Source organism: Clavispora lusitaniae (genome assembly GCF_014636115.1).
Source record: "Clavispora lusitaniae strain FDAARGOS_655 chromosome Unknown tig00000003_pilon, whole genome shotgun sequence".
Lineage (NCBI taxonomy): Eukaryota > Fungi > Ascomycota > Pichiomycetes > Serinales > Metschnikowiaceae > Clavispora > Clavispora lusitaniae.
Genome location: NW_027093975.1, coordinates 1,627,802 through 1,644,557, shown reverse-complemented (window position 1 = coordinate 1,644,557; position 16,756 = coordinate 1,627,802). Strand labels below are relative to the sequence as shown.

Genomic DNA, 16,756 nt, shown 5'->3' with positions numbered 1-16,756 from the left:
GAATACTTGAATACAGAGTGATGATGATGGAATAGTGGGGTAAATGCGTTATATCCGTTATGGTATATGCACTACTCAACATATGTTGCTTTCCATTCATGACCATCTTCCGCAGACGACGATCAGATCTATTTTGCAATTTATTTTGCATCTTTGCTGGCCCACACATTTATTTATGAATAAGACGAGATTCTTCATTCATACTTTGATTCCACTATTTGGAATTTTCATGCAAATATAAAATGGTTGTATAGTGTAGTGGTTATCACTTTCGGTTTTGATCCGAACAACCCCGGTTCGAATCCGGGTACGACCTTTTTTTGTTTCTTTGTCTCATACTGCGAGTAATTCGAAGATAGAAAGTGCAAGTCATACTAACATGTCCATTGTGTGTTGGATGCTTGGGAATTTATTTATGTACAAGTGGAGTGAAATCAGGATGCCATTTCAGCAGAGTATATTTGCTTTGTTGAGAAGATATTACCGATTGGTATTTTTTACAAAGAGCATATTCGTGTATAGTGCCTACTTTTGACAATTCAGAGAGAAAAGAATAAATCTGAGATGAGATGAAGAGTTCATCTAAAATAGACAACTGAGAAGTAAAAGCTCATTATAAAAGCAAGTGAACAAATCAGATTTAATTATTCTGTCCTACGATAAGGTAGCTCAATAATAAGTTCTTGCTCATACGATACAATTCTTACAACTTTTGGAAATCGAAATACGATAAGGGACCTAAAAAAAATCAATAATGTCAAAAAAAAAATAGAAGGAGGTACCCAGACTCAATTACTAACGATATACAGCAACTGCTATAACAAAAGCACCAAATACGATTTCAATAACAGCATGAACATTTTACTGAATTCGATCAACCAAACGAAAAGAGGGCAAGTCATTCGACTCTTCATATTAAAGTTTCGATCACCAGACTCCTCCTCAACTCTCAAGAATGGATAAGGATAGTTCACCCCATTGCACAAGAAACAGCCTATTTACAAAGAACATGGTATCCCTCACCGAGAAACCCTAGCTGAGTGAAACTAGGAACACTTCATGAAACACCTTTTAGAAAACCCGTCAAAGCTATAGTTTACAGAATTCTTTGATACATGGTTTTAGATCCAGATACGATACTAAAAAAATGCCCCAAAATAAAAGGTTACATTAGAAGGATATCACTGATGGATGTTCCAGAGAAGAATTAAAAGCAAAATAAGTCGTAATCAAATCAAAAATTTCATGAAGCAAATCTGTGACGCTTCCAACCTCGGCAATACCTTTCTTCTCCCTGAAGTTTATAAGTATTCAGAGTATATTGAACACTCATCAACAATGCAAACGTAGAAGGTTGTATAGTGTAGTGGTTATCACTTTCGGTTTTGATCCGAACAACCCCGGTTCGAATCCGGGTACGACCTTTCTTTTTTGATTCTGATCCGTCTACACGATCGCAAAGCTTTACTTTTGGTATCAAAGAAAATTTATTTCGATTGAGTAGTATTCTTCAGTTTTATTGCCTTTTCGAGCTGGCTCTCACTTCTTATTTCTGCGACAATATTGTTAATTCGCGACATCCCATTCAAAAGAAGATCAGAAAAATCCGCTTCTCTCAATGTCCAAAAGAAGAAGAACAGAAATTGAAGATGACGGGGATTACACAGAAGAAAATAGAACTCCTTTAGCAGAAGATTCTGCAACGCGAGAAAGTAGCCCTTCTGCTGAAGACGAGCTAAGAAGTTCAGCTATCGTGTCCATCCTATTACGCATGGTGATGACAAGAAGCGCAAGGAATCAAAAGATACGAAGAGAACACTTTACTGCTATTCTCCACAAACACAATGTGAAAGGAAACACTAAAGCGATTATTTCTCAGGTCGATGCAGAACTCAAAGAAGTGTTCGGGTTAAAACTAGACCAGAGCACCAACGACATAGTTCTCGTGTCAAACCTCCAAAAAGACACCAAGCTTCTTTTACAGAAGCTTGTTGAGAATGGAGATGGCTCCGAATTCAAAGGAAATCCCTACGACACATTTTATTTCATGAACAAAGAGAAGAGGAATGAAACCACAGTTAGTATGCTGGATAGTATCTTTGGAGGAATCATCATGCTCTTAATTGGTCTCGTCATCGTGAATGAAAACAGGATACGCGAGTCTGATCTTCTAGATGGCCTTTCACAATTTGGCTTTTCCGAAAACTTGAACATTGTTGTTCCTAATCTCAATAAAACGACTCAAGAAGTTTTGACGGAAGCTACGAAAAAGGAGTATCTTCAAAAGCTTGTTGCACAGGCACACGGCGGAGAACCAGCTATCGTGAGTTATGCTCTCGGGAAGAGAACGCTACGGGAGTTTGATGCACATACGCTTTTAGAGTTTTTGAATGAAATCGTGGAGCAAGAGGAACTTAAGCCCAAATGCATTGAAACAGTGAAAAGATGCTTTCCCGATGACACGTTTGAAAATTCCGCATCAGGAAATAATGTCCAGTCATGACTGAGTCTAATGATATACACTTACCGAGTTCGGCGCGGAATATTCGGAGAGGGCCCTGCACGGAATTTTTCAACGCAGCTTAAGTGCTACCAAATGGAGGCATGATTGCCTCGATTGTATAAAATTATCTTAGTACAGTAAGATGAAAAGAATGAAACTTCAACAAAAGAATCATCGATCATCTTCTTGCGTAAAATTATAAGAACATCGTCCCCCGCTCATAGTTTGTCTCATTTAGCACATGCGAACTTTGATCGCGTCTCATGTGAAAGAGTGTGATTGTCGAAAAGCCGTATTAGTTGATCCCAAAGCCTGCCGCTTGTGATAAACCATCAAACAAAACGCAATCTATACTTGCCCCACTTTTTACCTCCCCAGTCAAAGTATATAGCTTCAAGGAAACAGACCATCTTGTCTTTTCCCGAAAAGTGCGAGCTCGTATAAGAGACCTTCCTTGGAAACGATATCAGTCTGCGTCCGCGAACTTGGCAAACACGAGATTTTCACCCATTTGTTTTTCCCCCTTTGAACAACCATGTTGGATACGTTGGATATTGCGGTCATCACTGCCTTGGCGCTAGCTGTGGCCTACTATTTTGGAAAAGACTATATAGTTTCGTCTGACCCCCATTCATCTGGCTTTCTCGCAGACGATGGCAGCGAAAATGATAGAGATATCAGTTCCACGTTGAAGAAGAACAACAAAAACGCTGTTGTTTTTTACGCATCCCAGACGGGAACTGCCGAGGACTATGCCCACAAATTGTCCAAGGAGTTGACTTCGAAATTCGGTTTGAGAGTCTTGACTGCAGATACAGCAGACTATGACTACGACAATGTTCAGAATTTGGACCCAGACTATCTTTTCTTCTTTGTGGTTGCAACATACGGTGAGGGAGAGCCAACTGACAATGCAGTGGAATTTTTCAACTGGTTGGAGAATGAGGCGGACCAATTGGCCAATGTTAAGTACACGGTGTTCGGTTTGGGCAACTCAACGTATGAGTTCTACAATGCCATGGGCCAAAAATTGAACGAGAAGCTCGAATCCCTTGGAGCAGAGCGCATTGCTCCATATGGCCAAGGCGACGATGGAATTGGAACTATGGATGAGGACTTTCTTGCTTGGAAAGAAAGTTGTTTTGACGCTTTGAAGACCAACTTGAGCCTTGAAGAACGTGAACTGGTTTACGAACCTTCTTTCAAGCTTACTGAAGATGATAGTTTATCCAGCTCAGATGCTGGAGTTTCGAATGGTGAGCCAAACAAAGCATATGTCGATTTTACCAAAGATTTGACAAAGGGTCCATTTGACCACACACATCCATACCTTGCTCCTATCACGAAGACTAAAGAATTGTTTAACTCAAAGGATAGACACTGTGTTCATGCAGAGTTTGATATTTCAGGCTCCAACTTAAGGTACACAACAGGTGACCATTTAGCGATCTGGCCGTCCAACTCTAATGAAAATGTTGCTCAATTCTTAAAATGTTTTGGCTTGGCAGAAAAGGCAGACACTGTTTTCTCTTTGAAGGCTTTGGACTCTACTGTGGCGCTTCCTTTCCCAACTCCAATTACCTATGAAGCAGTTGTGAGACACCATTTGGAAATCTCAGGTCCCATTTCCAGACAAGCCTTTGCATCTATTGCTCCATTCGCTCCAAATGAAGACGCCAAGAAGGAATGTTTGAGATTGGGCGGAGACAAGTTGGTTTTTGCTGAGGAAATTCATGGCAAATATCTCAATTTGGCTGATGCTCTTTTGTCAATCTCTAAAGGTCTTCCCTGGACTAGTGTTCCATTCGTCTTTTTGATAGAGCTCATTCCTAGCTTGCAACCTCGTTACTACTCCATCTCCTCCTCATCCATGAGCGAAAAGACCTCGATCCATGTTACCGCTGTTGTCGAAGCCGAGGAACACGATGGCCATCTTGTCACTGGTGTGGCCACAAATTTGTTGAAGGACATTGAAGTTCATCAAAACCACTCGGATGACAAGACATATGCATCCTACGACTTGAATGGCCCAAAGAACAAATTTAGCAACTATAAACTTCCAGTCCATGTTCGGAGATCAACATTTAAGTTGCCATCCAATCCAAGTACCCCAATTATTTTAGTGGGTCCTGGAACAGGTCTTGCACCTATGAGAGGTTTTATCAGAGAGAAGGTTAAGTTACTCGAGACGTCACTGAACGCCCCTCTTGGTAAGATTTTATTATTCTACGGTTGCAGAAACAAAAACGAGGATTTCCTTTACAAGGATGAATGGCCAGAATACTCAAAAGTGCTTGGAGAGAACTTTGAGTTGGACGTGGCCTTTTCACGTGAAGACCCCAATAAAAAGGTCTATGTTCAACACAAAATCTTGGCAAGAGCTAAGGAGATCAACGCACTTTTGGAAAAAGGTGCATTCATCTATGTTTGCGGTGATGCATCGAGAATGGCCAGAGACGTCCAGTCCACGTTTGTTGAAATTCTTGCTAGTGAAAGAGGCATTTCCACTGAGAGAGCGGCCGAGTTGGTCAGATCTTTCAAGGTGCAAAATAGATACCAGGAAGATGTGTGGTAGACTAGGTGTAATGCAAAGTTGTGATTAATGCTATAATGTAGTGCCTGATGATCTTACAATATCTACTTTTGAGACTCGGTCTTTTTCACACAATGAGGCCAATCCAGGTTACTCGAATTGTAAACATCTCCCAACTTGAGCTCCGTAGATACCCAATGTTTGTATCGAGCTTTTGGTTTCAAGTCCAAGTCATAAATTCGAGCTGCAACCGTGCACTCTCCATGATCACGGATATTGATGACTTGTCCATCACATTGTCCTCGTTCAATAACCACGAAAACGCCCACATCTCGTAATGTCATTCTCAAAGCAAGTTGATCCAGTACGTCTGATTCAGACTTCACATTCGCCAAGATTGTCCCATCATCCAAAGAATCCTGTTTCGCTTTTAGCTTTTGAAGAATACTTTCGGAACCACCGAAGTATTCGATCAATAGCAGTTCAATAGGGAAGTCACTGTTTTTCAACAGAGCTTTGATAGCATCAGGGAGTTTGCCAAGCAAGTCTTTCACTCCTCTCGCCACGGTCTCAGTGCTAAGTAAATCCAAGGTACAGAAATGTCTTTCATGACCTTTCAATTGGAGAATCAGGCATGTTCTGCAGTAATTGTCTAGATTATCATAAAGCCACTTAGGCTTCAACTCTATAACGGCAGATTTAACAATGCCAAGCTCTTCTCTTAGATGAAGGGAGCAGTGTTTGGATAAAGTGAGGTGGTCATTGCATTGGGCAAGCATATTTGGGAGAAGAAGCCCGTACTTTTCGCCGGGCATCAAATCATATCCATTCGTATCCAAGCTAGATAAAAAAGTATCGTCTAGTTCCACGAGTTTAGTGCTGATGATCTCTGTTGGAAAAAGAGCTTTGCATTTCGTATCGATAAACTCGGTAATGCTTAGTGTGGGAATGTATGTGCCGGCATCCTTCTTCATCCGTAGTCTCAATAGATAATTCCGCAAACTTTCTTCAGGACCCACATACTTGAATAGAAGATTGGCATTGCCCTTGGCAAAATATTTCCATTCGTCTGCTAATAGTCTTGTTGTGTCCATTATCTCTATATAATCTTTTATAAAGAGGCGCATTTGTTCATGATCGCGCGCTATCGCCAACTACGATCGCCACTGCTCCACAATTTGTGTCTTCGTAAAATTCATCGTGTTAGGAAGCTGACTTTTATCCACCATTAACACTCTTGCCGGACCTTTCACAACGTAAAAAAGTGGCGCTCTGTTGAAAACATGACACTTAATTGTAAGACTTAGCCATTTCTGTGCGTCCTTTACCTTTTCCAAGACGTAAAGGAACTTCCCTTCTATATCACGCAGCAACCCTAGGGAAGTACGTATAGATACTTTTGCCCGAGAATAAACGTCGCTGAGACGTCTATACATGCTCGCAAAGGCTGACAGCACGGCATGTGGCACCGTAACTTTTCCCACATTCAATTTCCAGAATTCATACTGTGTTGTGCCAAGTTTTGAAGTTGTATCTAAGTGGACATTGGATGCAATGAGAGCACTAGGGCTCAAGAGGATCAGCTCGTTTTCTTCAACAGTCACATCAAGTACATTGTGGTAGCCATTGACTACCAAAAACCCCTTCCCCTCACAAAGCAAAGATGTTCTGACCCCAGTCTTTTTAGGTGTCACCGATAAGTCGTAACCGGACCATGCAACTAGATTATCGACGTCTGCCAATTCCCACTTGTCTCCCTTTTTCACATCAATCAATGAGTAATTGTTGGACCCAGATGCTGTCCCAGATACAAGCAAGGACATTGGCGACGTCAGACTCACTTTGTGAAACTGCAAATCTTCAGTCAACAGTTGCGGCTCACTCGACACATCCATAATATTTCCATTCACAGCACTGACAGACGTGGTTCTAATATTTAGTATCGATGATTGTGGAAGTTGAATCTTCAACAATGTTCCTGGTTCTCCGATTGGCCTAACTGTGGGAAGTTCAACAAATGGCCCGTTACCAGTTGAAAGAGGAAGCAGTTTGTTTGTCATGTCAATAACAGGCTTGGCCACGCCACTGAAGAAACGGCCATGTGAACTATTTATTTTTCTTAGTAAGCTTCTCAGTTGCATTCTTGACTAAGTAGTACCCTCTGTGGTATCACGTCGCGAAAAACTCATACACTACTTCGTTAGATCCACCAATATTTGAAGATATAAATTGGCATCTTACAACGCAGCAAGCTGATGCTAGGCTGGAAAACACTGATATGTTGTCTAAAAAAAGAAAAAAAAAAAAAAAAGGAAAAAAAAAAATTGTTTAAATATTTTTTTGGCATACTCATACCAGCAAGTCGCATTCGTTCGAAACTTAAGTAAAGCGTGCGACAAGTGCATTTGTCTTTTCAATGAAATCTAAGTCATTCTTTGAAAAGAGTTTTGGATCCACATCGTGAGCGATCTGTGAAATTTGAACAAAGCTCCTCCAGAGCTTCAACCCTTCTTGGAAGTCACTTTGGAGTTGATGTGGGGTGACACTATTGGAGCTATTCAAATTAATATTGAACGATGGGTTACCCACTTGAAACACCTGGTCTAACAAATAGTCATTTGACTTCTTCTTTGCATTGGCGGGGGATTCGCCAGCTTTGGCCAGCTTAATACAGTGGTCAAAGAAAATCTCCCCCACCACACCAAGTAAAGTATTGTTAGGTTCCATGTAAAATGGAAGTTGATCAACCAATTCATACCAGTCTTTTCTCAGGTCGAAACTAAGTTTCAAGGCATCTTGTCTCACAATCATGTCAACCAAGCATGTTTGAGTGGACGTGGCCAACAAATTCTGAATAAAGACAATATGACTACGGAAGTTGAGCAAACTTCTTGAGATTGGCCCCTGGTAATTAATCGGATGAATGTTGAGCTTGTGCAAAGAAAATATGCGGGAGATCAAAGCAACTTGTTCGTTTTCTTCCGAAGAAAGTTCAAGGTCAGGAGCAGCAAATTTGAAGCTCTTGAGAACACCAGGGTAGCTTCTATCATAGGAACACAACTTGAGGCTGCCGGTGTTAAGAAGCATCAAAAGTAAAGTCAATTCTTGAAGAACAGCACTTGAGACGTCTGGTTCAACATTCACAAACTTTTTGAGAATCTCAGGAACGCTATTTATCTCATTAGAGGTGTTGTTGATTGCACCCAACACAAACAAAGCTCTCAAAAATGCTGATGATACCAAGTCTTTAGTTTTAAGTTCGCGAGTATCAGGTTTTGAAGAAGGATCAAATTTAGTTGGAAGAATTGAAAAAAAGGATTTTAAAGAAAACTCCTTGATGTCATCATTCTTCAAGACCAAATGGTTCAACCTCATGAACATAGGTGGAGTCAATCTATTGTTGAGTTGCAATGGTTCTTCTCTAAACCAATACTTAACATCTATCTTCTTAACTTGATAGTACCTAGCCAAAGACTGGGTGATAAGATTAAATTGATAATCAAGGGTGTTTTCAGCTAAAGGTGACGTAATAAGCTTCTTATAACCATCGCCTAGACCCATTTCAAGGGGAGGGCGCACAATATAACGACCCAGAGTTATTGCTTCCAACAATTTCACAGGTAATAACCCGAGAGATTGATAGAAGTAGATTTCAGGAGGAAGTCTTTGAGAAACAACATTGTGGATCTCAGTAGGGACTTTAAGTGGAGGTACGACCTTAGCTTTCGTGGAGGATTTGTGCTCTGTATCTTGTTTTTGAGCACCAGTCTCTTTTTCCTCTTCATTTTTAAGCACATCAGCTTCGTCAACGAAGCCAAACTTTGCCATTTCTGTGAAGTACAAACTGATTTGACCATCAGTATTGATTACAGGCATGTACTTAAGAGCAGCATGACCGGCGAAATATAATTCCAACAAGGATTCATCATGTAAGCCAGAGAGATAGCCATAAATATCGGTCGCGGTCCCATTGCAAAAGGTGTTGTACTGGTAAAAAATATCCAAGGCAATGCGGAAATAGCTAAGTTGTTGGTAAGGCGACATTGGATTAGGTTTTGGCAATGGAGGCAAATTGGAAAAAGTTTCAGGCTGCACAGAACATCCAACCATAATGCTCAAATCACAGAATTGCCTTTCGGACAAGTCTAACTCAGACAAAACTTTCCGCTTATCAACAAACCTAAAATCTTTGGATTGAAACTCCATTCCCAAAATGAACTTGTCGGCATTGGTAAGAAGAATATCTGTAGACCCGTAAATGGAATCAATGATTCCTGCCTGATGCAAGTAGGATAATTGGAAAGAAGCATTGTACGGACTAATAATGTAGTCAATACCATTGGCAATGAGATACTTGATCAAGTCATTCATCATTGTACGGATAGGCAATGGGTCAACAGGCAAGCGAAATGATTCGTTCAAGTAAACATAACTTGTGTTGTTTGGGTTCGAATGTTTGGAGTACAATTTTGTCCAGGTGGACTCCAAGTGTTGTTCTTGAGGTGTCAACTCATTTGTACCAGGGACTTGTTGCTGCGAGCAAATGTGTAATCCAGGAAACACAAAAAGTGGACGGATATTGAATTCTTTGAACACTTTCAAGTCAGATTCGATATAGCTTTTCAATGAGGATGGCACCCCACCGACGCTAAACAAAAACTGTTCCTTCTTGTAGGTGTAGATTCTGCTCAAGTAATGTTCGACATCAATACCAATGGTCGCATTCTGAAGAATCTGGATTGAGCTTGTACTTACAAGCTTGCGCTCGAACAAGTAGGATTCTAACGATTTAATGGGCATGGGACAAGGTAAAGACGACTTATGAGGATCCAGTTGCGGCCAAGTGGTGAGCGCAACTGCGTGCAGGACCAGACACCTTTACCATTGTCTTACGAGAGGATATAAACAAAGGCTGGCCAAAATAAGATTGTACCAAGGGGCGGAATCGCAACATCTAGTAAACAATAAGACATGAGGTTTTCTTCTCGGTACATCAATGTGTTCCCTGGCAACAATATGTGTCACTAAAAGACGTTGCGCGGGCTCGATCTGCGACAAGCTAGCGTCTACATTTGTCTGGCCGCACCAACTTGCGTAGACGTACATTCATGTGGAATGATGTTTTTGCTAGAGTCCTACACCATTTTAGGCTAAGTAGCAAGAGGAGCCAATGCAATTTCCAAATGAACAGAGCCAGTCATGTGGGATACAAAGGCAGAACCCAGAAACCGGCGCTACCCTTAAAGAGAATCATAAAAAAAAAAAAAAAATTAAAAAAAAAAAAAAAAAAAACTGTTTACAAAAAATAAAGAACCATACAAAGAACAAAGGGTCTGATTCACCGCGATGCAGCAGAGCCAGCATTGCCAGACGAGGAGCGCTCTGCATAAGGAAAGGACAAACAATCCACCGCAGAGCAAGCCAGCAGCCCCTCCTTGACAGCTCGTAAATACGATCGTGGCACAAGACGCAAGGTGGTCTTGACCTTAAACTGCGGTTACGCACACTCCGTCTATATATACGCGAGACGGTAGAGGTGTGCACGCATGTTGGCGCGCCTTATGCGAGAATGCTACACGGGTCGCACCACGCCTAAAGAGGGTAAAGAGCGCACATAAATGGCCCGTCGAGGCAAGACAGTACAGGCCAAGACAGGAACCAGCAGATCATACAGACATACAAGTCTTCAAAAAGTGGCTGTCAGCATTGCGGGAATGATGTGACTTCTCCAGGCAAGATTTATGGGGAGCCTCCCCTATTTTTTTTTTTTTTCTCGTTGTCACGACTGGCGTTGACCAAGTATGCGGTATATCGTGTGGTGGATGGTTCTGAGGGTTTCTTTGGGCGATTCTACCCGTCGCACTGGCAAGGCGCAATGCGCTCCGTAAAAGACATGTCAACATGAGAAAAAAGAACGAAGGCGTAACTAGAACAAAAAAATACGCTGTAAGCCATCAACTAAAGTGTCTCGTAACTCGTAGAAAAATACACCCAAGACAATTGTACTGGAGTAACTTCAGACCTGCTTCTAGTGAGTCCGCCCGTCATACCTTTATATTGTCTCTTGCTGCTCCATTAGTCGCGTTTCTTTGTGGAGGATTTCACAAGCCCTGACGGAAAAAACCACCAGGCGAAAAAAGACACAACAACTAGTCGGCCAACACCTTGCCGCTTGCAATTGCTTCCATCTGTGGCTTTTTCCCTGTCTGAATTGTTTCTTACCTTACTGCTCTTTTTTCGTTCTCCTGCTCTGTCCATTTCCCCTACTTTCATTCCCGTTTCCCTGTCTCGACCCCCCATTGCAAGCTCGTCTTACTGAGCCATGAGGAAAATATGGAGCAAAAGTTCAAAGCGCCGCTCCATGGTCAATCCATCGGGCCGTGCTGACAGTTCAGACTTCCCAGATTCGGCTTCCATCTACACAGAGGTGCAGTCGCTCGATCATGACATTGTTCCTGAAAATCACGTCCGGTCGCTAATTCGCTCAGAATACGACTCAACATCAGTCAAGCACCTGTGGTTGAACGGTGTGATGAACGCCGCCACCACGAACGATATTTCCGACTCTACGCTCCGGCTTTTTCGCGTCGACCTCCGGGGCTCTCATTTATATGTGTACCGTGCTCCGTCGCACTTGAACACGCGCCTGTTTAAGCCAGGCGACTCGGACGAGAGTACAGATACGACCCGGCCTGAAGCCCGAATGGATTCGCTTCATCGCAGTGGTAGCACAGACTCGTCTGCCCACTCTACTGCTGCTTCTGCTCTGGTGGGAAAGCTGCGGAATATGAGCCTGGGCTCGTCAACCATTGACGCTAGCGAAACTACAGCCATATCCACGTCTGAGTATGTACCGGCAATCACATACTTCTCTACAGCCATCCCGTTTCCTGGCTTGCAATACGATGTGGCATCGCAGACATTCCTTGCAGGTTCTTCCACAGAATCACTCGTCCACTTTTACTTATTTGCGGACGAAACTACATCAAGCGCACCTGTTCAGCAACTTCAATGCGTCCTACCAATGCTTCCGCGGTTTGGCGATGTATTGAAAACATTCCACTCTTTCTTGACCCACATTTTTGCTGGTGACTTTGGCGAAAAGGTCGATATCTCCGATATTACACACAGAGTACTCCGCTTGCTACACCATGTAGCCGACAGCTTTAGTGGCTTCCTTTTAAAAGCTGACGTGGCACCGCAGATGTTGAAGATTATCGAACTGTTCATGAGTCAAGCACCTCCAAAATCGCTAGAATTGATTCTGGACTTCAAGAACAAAATGCTTGCCAAACAGCGCGAATTGCTCGACTTGCTAAATACCGTTGACTCCGCTATGACAGGCTCCACATCTCAGTCACCCGTGCAAGCTATGGGCGCAGACGTGTTTATCAACCACACAAATCTCTTTCTGCTAGCAACCACAATCACAAAGATTGATGCTCAGTTTTTTGCGCAGTGGAATTCGAGCAAAGACAAATCCTTATTGCTTTATTCCTCTGTCTCCGATCTTTCTATGGGCAATATGCTGTTCTACACTAAAAATCCACTCATTTTCAACAATGAGTGCCACATTCACTACCTATCTCGGTTGCTTGTTTATCACCTTTTCCTTGAAAACCCTAACATCACAGCTGAAGAACGCGCTCGTATATTGGAGAAATGGATCGATCTTGGTTGTTTGCTTGACAAGATGGGTAACATGTCTTCTTGGTTGGGAATATCCTCTATCGTTTTATCTCAACCAATCCTTCGGTTGACAGAAGTTTGGCATCAAGTGTCTTTAGATTACATCAAGCTTTTGAAAAATGACTGGTCTCCTGTCCTTTTTGAACTTGACAAATACCACTTGACTAACATCTACGAGAAGAATCCATTTGGATCTCAACTGGGTCAAACAGATGCGGATTTATTTGCGGCTTCTAAGGAGTCCTATCATATCATGGTTCCTCGAGGACTAGGGAAAATTTACCCTAAGGAAAGTGTTATTCCTTATTTTGGTGATTTACTAGTAAACAACAACTCGCCAACGACCATTTCTGAACTTGAGGCAATTTGGAAGAAAGTCAACTTTTCCTTTGATCGTTGGCATGATTACTTCAATGGATTATACAACTTCGACGAGGTTATTCAGTATAATCAGGATGTCTTAAGGAGATACGACTCGATGGGATTTCTTTTCACGAATGAGAGTCTTAACCAAGTGCTCTATCTAGGTGTCAACAAGGACAACGAAAAAACGATTCCGGCAACTGTGAGGTCGAAAAGTGAAGGTGTACCACCTGCTGACAATGATGTTGATCATGAAATGCATAAGAAATTGCTTCGATTGATTGACTATAACTGTGATTCTATCAACCTTGATTTCCTTATGAAATATTCATTGGAATGTGAACCTTGCATACCCGAAAAGTATCTTAAGTATGTCGAGGAGCCCATTACAAATAAGGTACAAAAGTTGGGGTTTGCTAGCAGCAGTTCATTATCTGTCAATTCGTTAGGTTCGGTGGCAAGTGCCTCAGACATCCCAGAAGGCTCAGAACCTTCGATTACTGTATCCAAACCTATTTCGGAGAACAGTTCCCCTGACGATGAAATTCCCCTTTTTAACAACAATTATTTCAAAATCAATTTGCTGAAGTACGAGGATTTATATCCCACGATTACAGACGGAGATGGTGACGAAAAGCATAATATAGTTGTGGATGATGATTTGACCCTTCGGATAGACGACTTTGTCGCTGATTCTGATGGCTCGTTCACGGCTGCTGTATCAGATCAAGATGAAACTATGGATGATGATGGTTTGGGTATTGATGTGGATGATATCTTAAACTCCGACAAGTTTAAAAACTTCACTATATCAGACAGTGGTGAAATACCCAGATTATCTATAGATAGGAAGAGGAGTAGCTTTGGCTTGGTTTCCGTTAACTCGACTGCTGCGCACCTGTCGCATGTGGTGAAATATATTCCCCGTTTCGCATCTATGGATAAATTGATTGATTTGCTATTAATCGATCTCAAATATTTTGATGAGGACTACACACTTGATCTCACAGAGTATAGGTTTGTCTTCATGCTAACTTATAGCTCGTTTTTGACGACAAGGGAGCTTCTCGAAAAGCTTGCTCACAGATTCGTGCATTCTGGTAATGCCGTAATTTCAGTGATGAAAAAGCAGCACCTTATGAAGGAGGGGAAGTATGATCCAATGATTTTTGGTAGCTTTCCCAACTGGGATGCAGACCCTCAAACAAATCTAGGAGAGTTAGGTGATGTGAACTACGAACTTCTCCTTAAGATACAAATTAATATCCTCAAGGTTTTGATTGTCCTCATCAATAACTTTTTCCCTCAGTTTTTCAACGATTTTAAGAACAAAAAGATTATGATAAAGTTCTTAAAGTTGTACAGTAATGAAATTTTGCAATGGTACAACTCTAACAAAATAACAAAAGATCTAGAGAAACCATTTGAGAGTCTAGTCAGCTACTATAAACGATTGAAGAAGAGTTTTGTGAAAAAGTGTTATAGGCCGGTCGAGCTTCTGAAGTCTGAGGAATTTTTTTCGAACGAGTTGAAAATATTAAGTTCTATGAACGAAGTTCCCATTAACAGAAATTTGCCAAGTTTCAAGAATGTGCACAAGATTGAAAAGTTCTTGAGTAAGTTCAATAAGATGCTAGCTGTGTTTTACAAGGGCATTACACCTGAAAGCTGGTTTGAAACCTTTAAAATTTTGGAGAATCTGTTCGTGAACCATTCCCTTCTCAGCTTTAATCTACAGAAACCTACCATTTCCGACGAGAGCATGTTGATATCTAATGTCTTTTCTTATTTTGAAACACTTCATGATCTGTCAAGTAAGGATCTTGTACTCAACAAGCTTCCCTTGGTATTTAAAATGTTATTCCGAGTTTACTTCAAGTTCAAAAGTTACATTTTGTTGCAATTGTGTGATATCCTGATTACTATGGAAGAACGCTTTGAGAGAATGAAGACTTTGCTCGTCATGTTAAAGATCACCAAGCTCAAAATGAGCGACAGTCAATTTGTTTTCGAGGGCGACCAAAAAGATATTCCTTCATGTATTGAAACTGCTTTAACAAACGCCATATATTCTCCTGAAAGTCGTTATTTCTCAGAAATGTGGGTACGAGCGGCTCAATCTCTTCATCGAAAAGAGGTCGCAAACGCTAATCTGGGATTTAATATCGAGTGGTTGCTTCCTCAAAACCTAACTCATAGTGATTTGCTGATGCCCAGCGAATCTCTTCTTCCATGTTTCGGTTGGATAATCGAGAATTTGATCTCAATTAACAAGTGCCCATCCTATTACAGATCCAAGATTAACTTTAACAAGAGATACTTGATTTACAAGGTTATTAGGGAGTTGAGCATTGAAGAAGTTGATGATAATGACATCGCAACGAACGAAACGAAGGAGTTTGACTTTTTGTTACGACTAGACGAATCGAAGGTGCCGCTGGTGCAAAAAATGAAACAAACGATACCTCAAGATCGTATAAGCAGATTCCTTTTTAGGTCTATTCTTCAAGCTCAGCATACTATCTTGGCAGTGGATAATCGCAAGAAGTCAATCAGGGATGCCAGGGCACACCTTGAGATTCCCTCAACTCCTAGTCATGCTCAGGTCACGAGAAAACTGTCTAGTAATGCCTTGAAACGGCAATCGTTGAGCTATAAAACCAACTCGTCTTCAAGATTCAAAATCAGTGGGCTCTTTTCCAAGTCAAGAACTTTTGGCTTGAACTCCAATGGGTCTGAAAGAGTGGTTCTATTCCAAGAGCTTCCCGACCCTAATACGGTGATTGAAACCAAGTCAAAACCAACTGTCATTATTCAATTGAAAGACAAGAAAATATTTCCTGTTTACTCCTTATCTAACTGCTTTAAGATCGATTCGGAGTCAGGTGGGGGTTCGTTTGTCTTTCAAGCGCCTACTGATTCAGACTCTAAAGATTGGTTAAGAAAACTTTGCTATGCTAACAGGCACTGGTTCTATTCGAAACAAATCACTGCAAGAACTAATCATGACTTCACTACTTTCGGAGTGCCTTTGACGTTGGTTTGTAGCAGAGGCAAGAGCAACACTCCTGAATTTCTTGACGTGATATATGAGTTGATTGAACGCGAAGGGTTAAAGGATGTTGGAATTTACCGGATTAGTACCTCCATCACAGAGCTTGCAAATCTAAAAAATGAGATTGATACGATTGGATACATTGACTTGAAGCTGAAGGCGGTTGATGTGCATTCACTTACAAGTTGCGTTAAGTTGTATTTCCGCGAGCTTCCAGACGCGGTGTTGACGGACGAGGTTATTGAATCGTTGTATAAATTGGGCCAGGAAAGACCCCCTAAAGAGGCAGGAGACGAAAAGTTTGACCGTGCGGTGTACCGGGAGGTTGTGAACAAGCTTCCTTTTAATCATTATGAGACGTTCAAGGCGCTTTTGCGACACTTGAACAAAGTTTACAATGCTAGTGAGGAGAACCGTATGACAGCGTCTAACTTGGCCACAGTGATTGGCCCTGCATTGACAGAGGCCAGTGGGTTGGAGTCACTCGTGACCAACTTTGGCATGATCAATTATGCGCTTGAGCGCTTGATTGAGCGTTACCAAGAGGTGTTTGAAGACACTGAGTAGTATCACAGACAATATATAAACTAATAGGATGGATTCTTTCTATGTA

The 16,756-nt window shown here is 41.6% G+C and overlaps 6 protein-coding genes and 2 non-coding genes across 8 annotated transcripts; 5 read left to right on the top strand and 3 right to left on the bottom strand. All coding sequences in view use genetic code 12, as the record gives it.

Annotated features, from left to right (window-relative positions):
- The first annotated feature begins 244 nt into the window (after positions 1–244).
- Positions 245–316, top strand: FOB63_005511. The gene has a single exon. It is a non-coding gene; the product is annotated as a tRNA-Gln (tRNA).
- Positions 317–1,352: 1,036 nt separating this feature from the next.
- FOB63_005512 lies at positions 1,353–1,424 on the top strand. Its single transcript has one exon. It is a non-coding gene; the product is annotated as a tRNA-Gln (tRNA).
- A 194-nt stretch (positions 1,425–1,618) lies between these two features.
- On the top strand, positions 1,619–2,503 carry FOB63_000759 (Smc5-Smc6 complex subunit; the record flags this gene model as incomplete). The annotated part of the gene is made up of 1 exon (XM_002619601.2): positions 1,619–2,503. One exon carries the CDS (start codon positions 1,619–1,621, stop codon positions 2,501–2,503), a length of 885 nt encoding a protein of 294 aa, XP_002619647.1.
- Positions 2,504–3,038: 535 nt separating this feature from the next.
- Positions 3,039–5,078, top strand: NCP1 (Ncp1p; the record flags this gene model as incomplete). The annotated part of the gene is made up of 1 exon (XM_002619600.2): positions 3,039–5,078. The coding sequence occupies one exon, from the start codon at positions 3,039–3,041 to the stop codon at positions 5,076–5,078; it is 2,040 nt and encodes a 679-aa protein (XP_002619646.2).
- A 62-nt stretch (positions 5,079–5,140) lies between these two features.
- Positions 5,141–6,130, bottom strand: IPK1 (inositol pentakisphosphate 2-kinase; the record flags this gene model as incomplete). The annotated part of the gene is made up of 1 exon (XM_002619599.2): positions 5,141–6,130. The coding sequence occupies one exon, from the start codon at positions 6,128–6,130 to the stop codon at positions 5,141–5,143; it is 990 nt and encodes a 329-aa protein (XP_002619645.2).
- Positions 6,131–6,190: 60 nt separating this feature from the next.
- FOB63_000756 (uncharacterized protein) lies at positions 6,191–7,177 on the bottom strand (the record flags this gene model as incomplete). The annotated part of the gene is made up of 1 exon (XM_002619598.2): positions 6,191–7,177. The coding sequence occupies one exon, from the start codon at positions 7,175–7,177 to the stop codon at positions 6,191–6,193; it is 987 nt and encodes a 328-aa protein (XP_002619644.2).
- Positions 7,178–7,415: 238 nt separating this feature from the next.
- FOB63_000755 (uncharacterized protein) lies at positions 7,416–9,836 on the bottom strand (the record flags this gene model as incomplete). The annotated part of the gene is made up of 1 exon (XM_002619597.2): positions 7,416–9,836. The coding sequence occupies one exon, from the start codon at positions 9,834–9,836 to the stop codon at positions 7,416–7,418; it is 2,421 nt and encodes an 806-aa protein (XP_002619643.1).
- A 1,522-nt stretch (positions 9,837–11,358) lies between these two features.
- Positions 11,359–16,710, top strand: BEM2 (Bem2p; the record flags this gene model as incomplete). The annotated part of the gene is made up of 1 exon (XM_002619596.2): positions 11,359–16,710. The coding sequence occupies one exon, from the start codon at positions 11,359–11,361 to the stop codon at positions 16,708–16,710; it is 5,352 nt and encodes a 1,783-aa protein (XP_002619642.2).
- Positions 16,711–16,756: the final 46 nt, after the last annotated feature.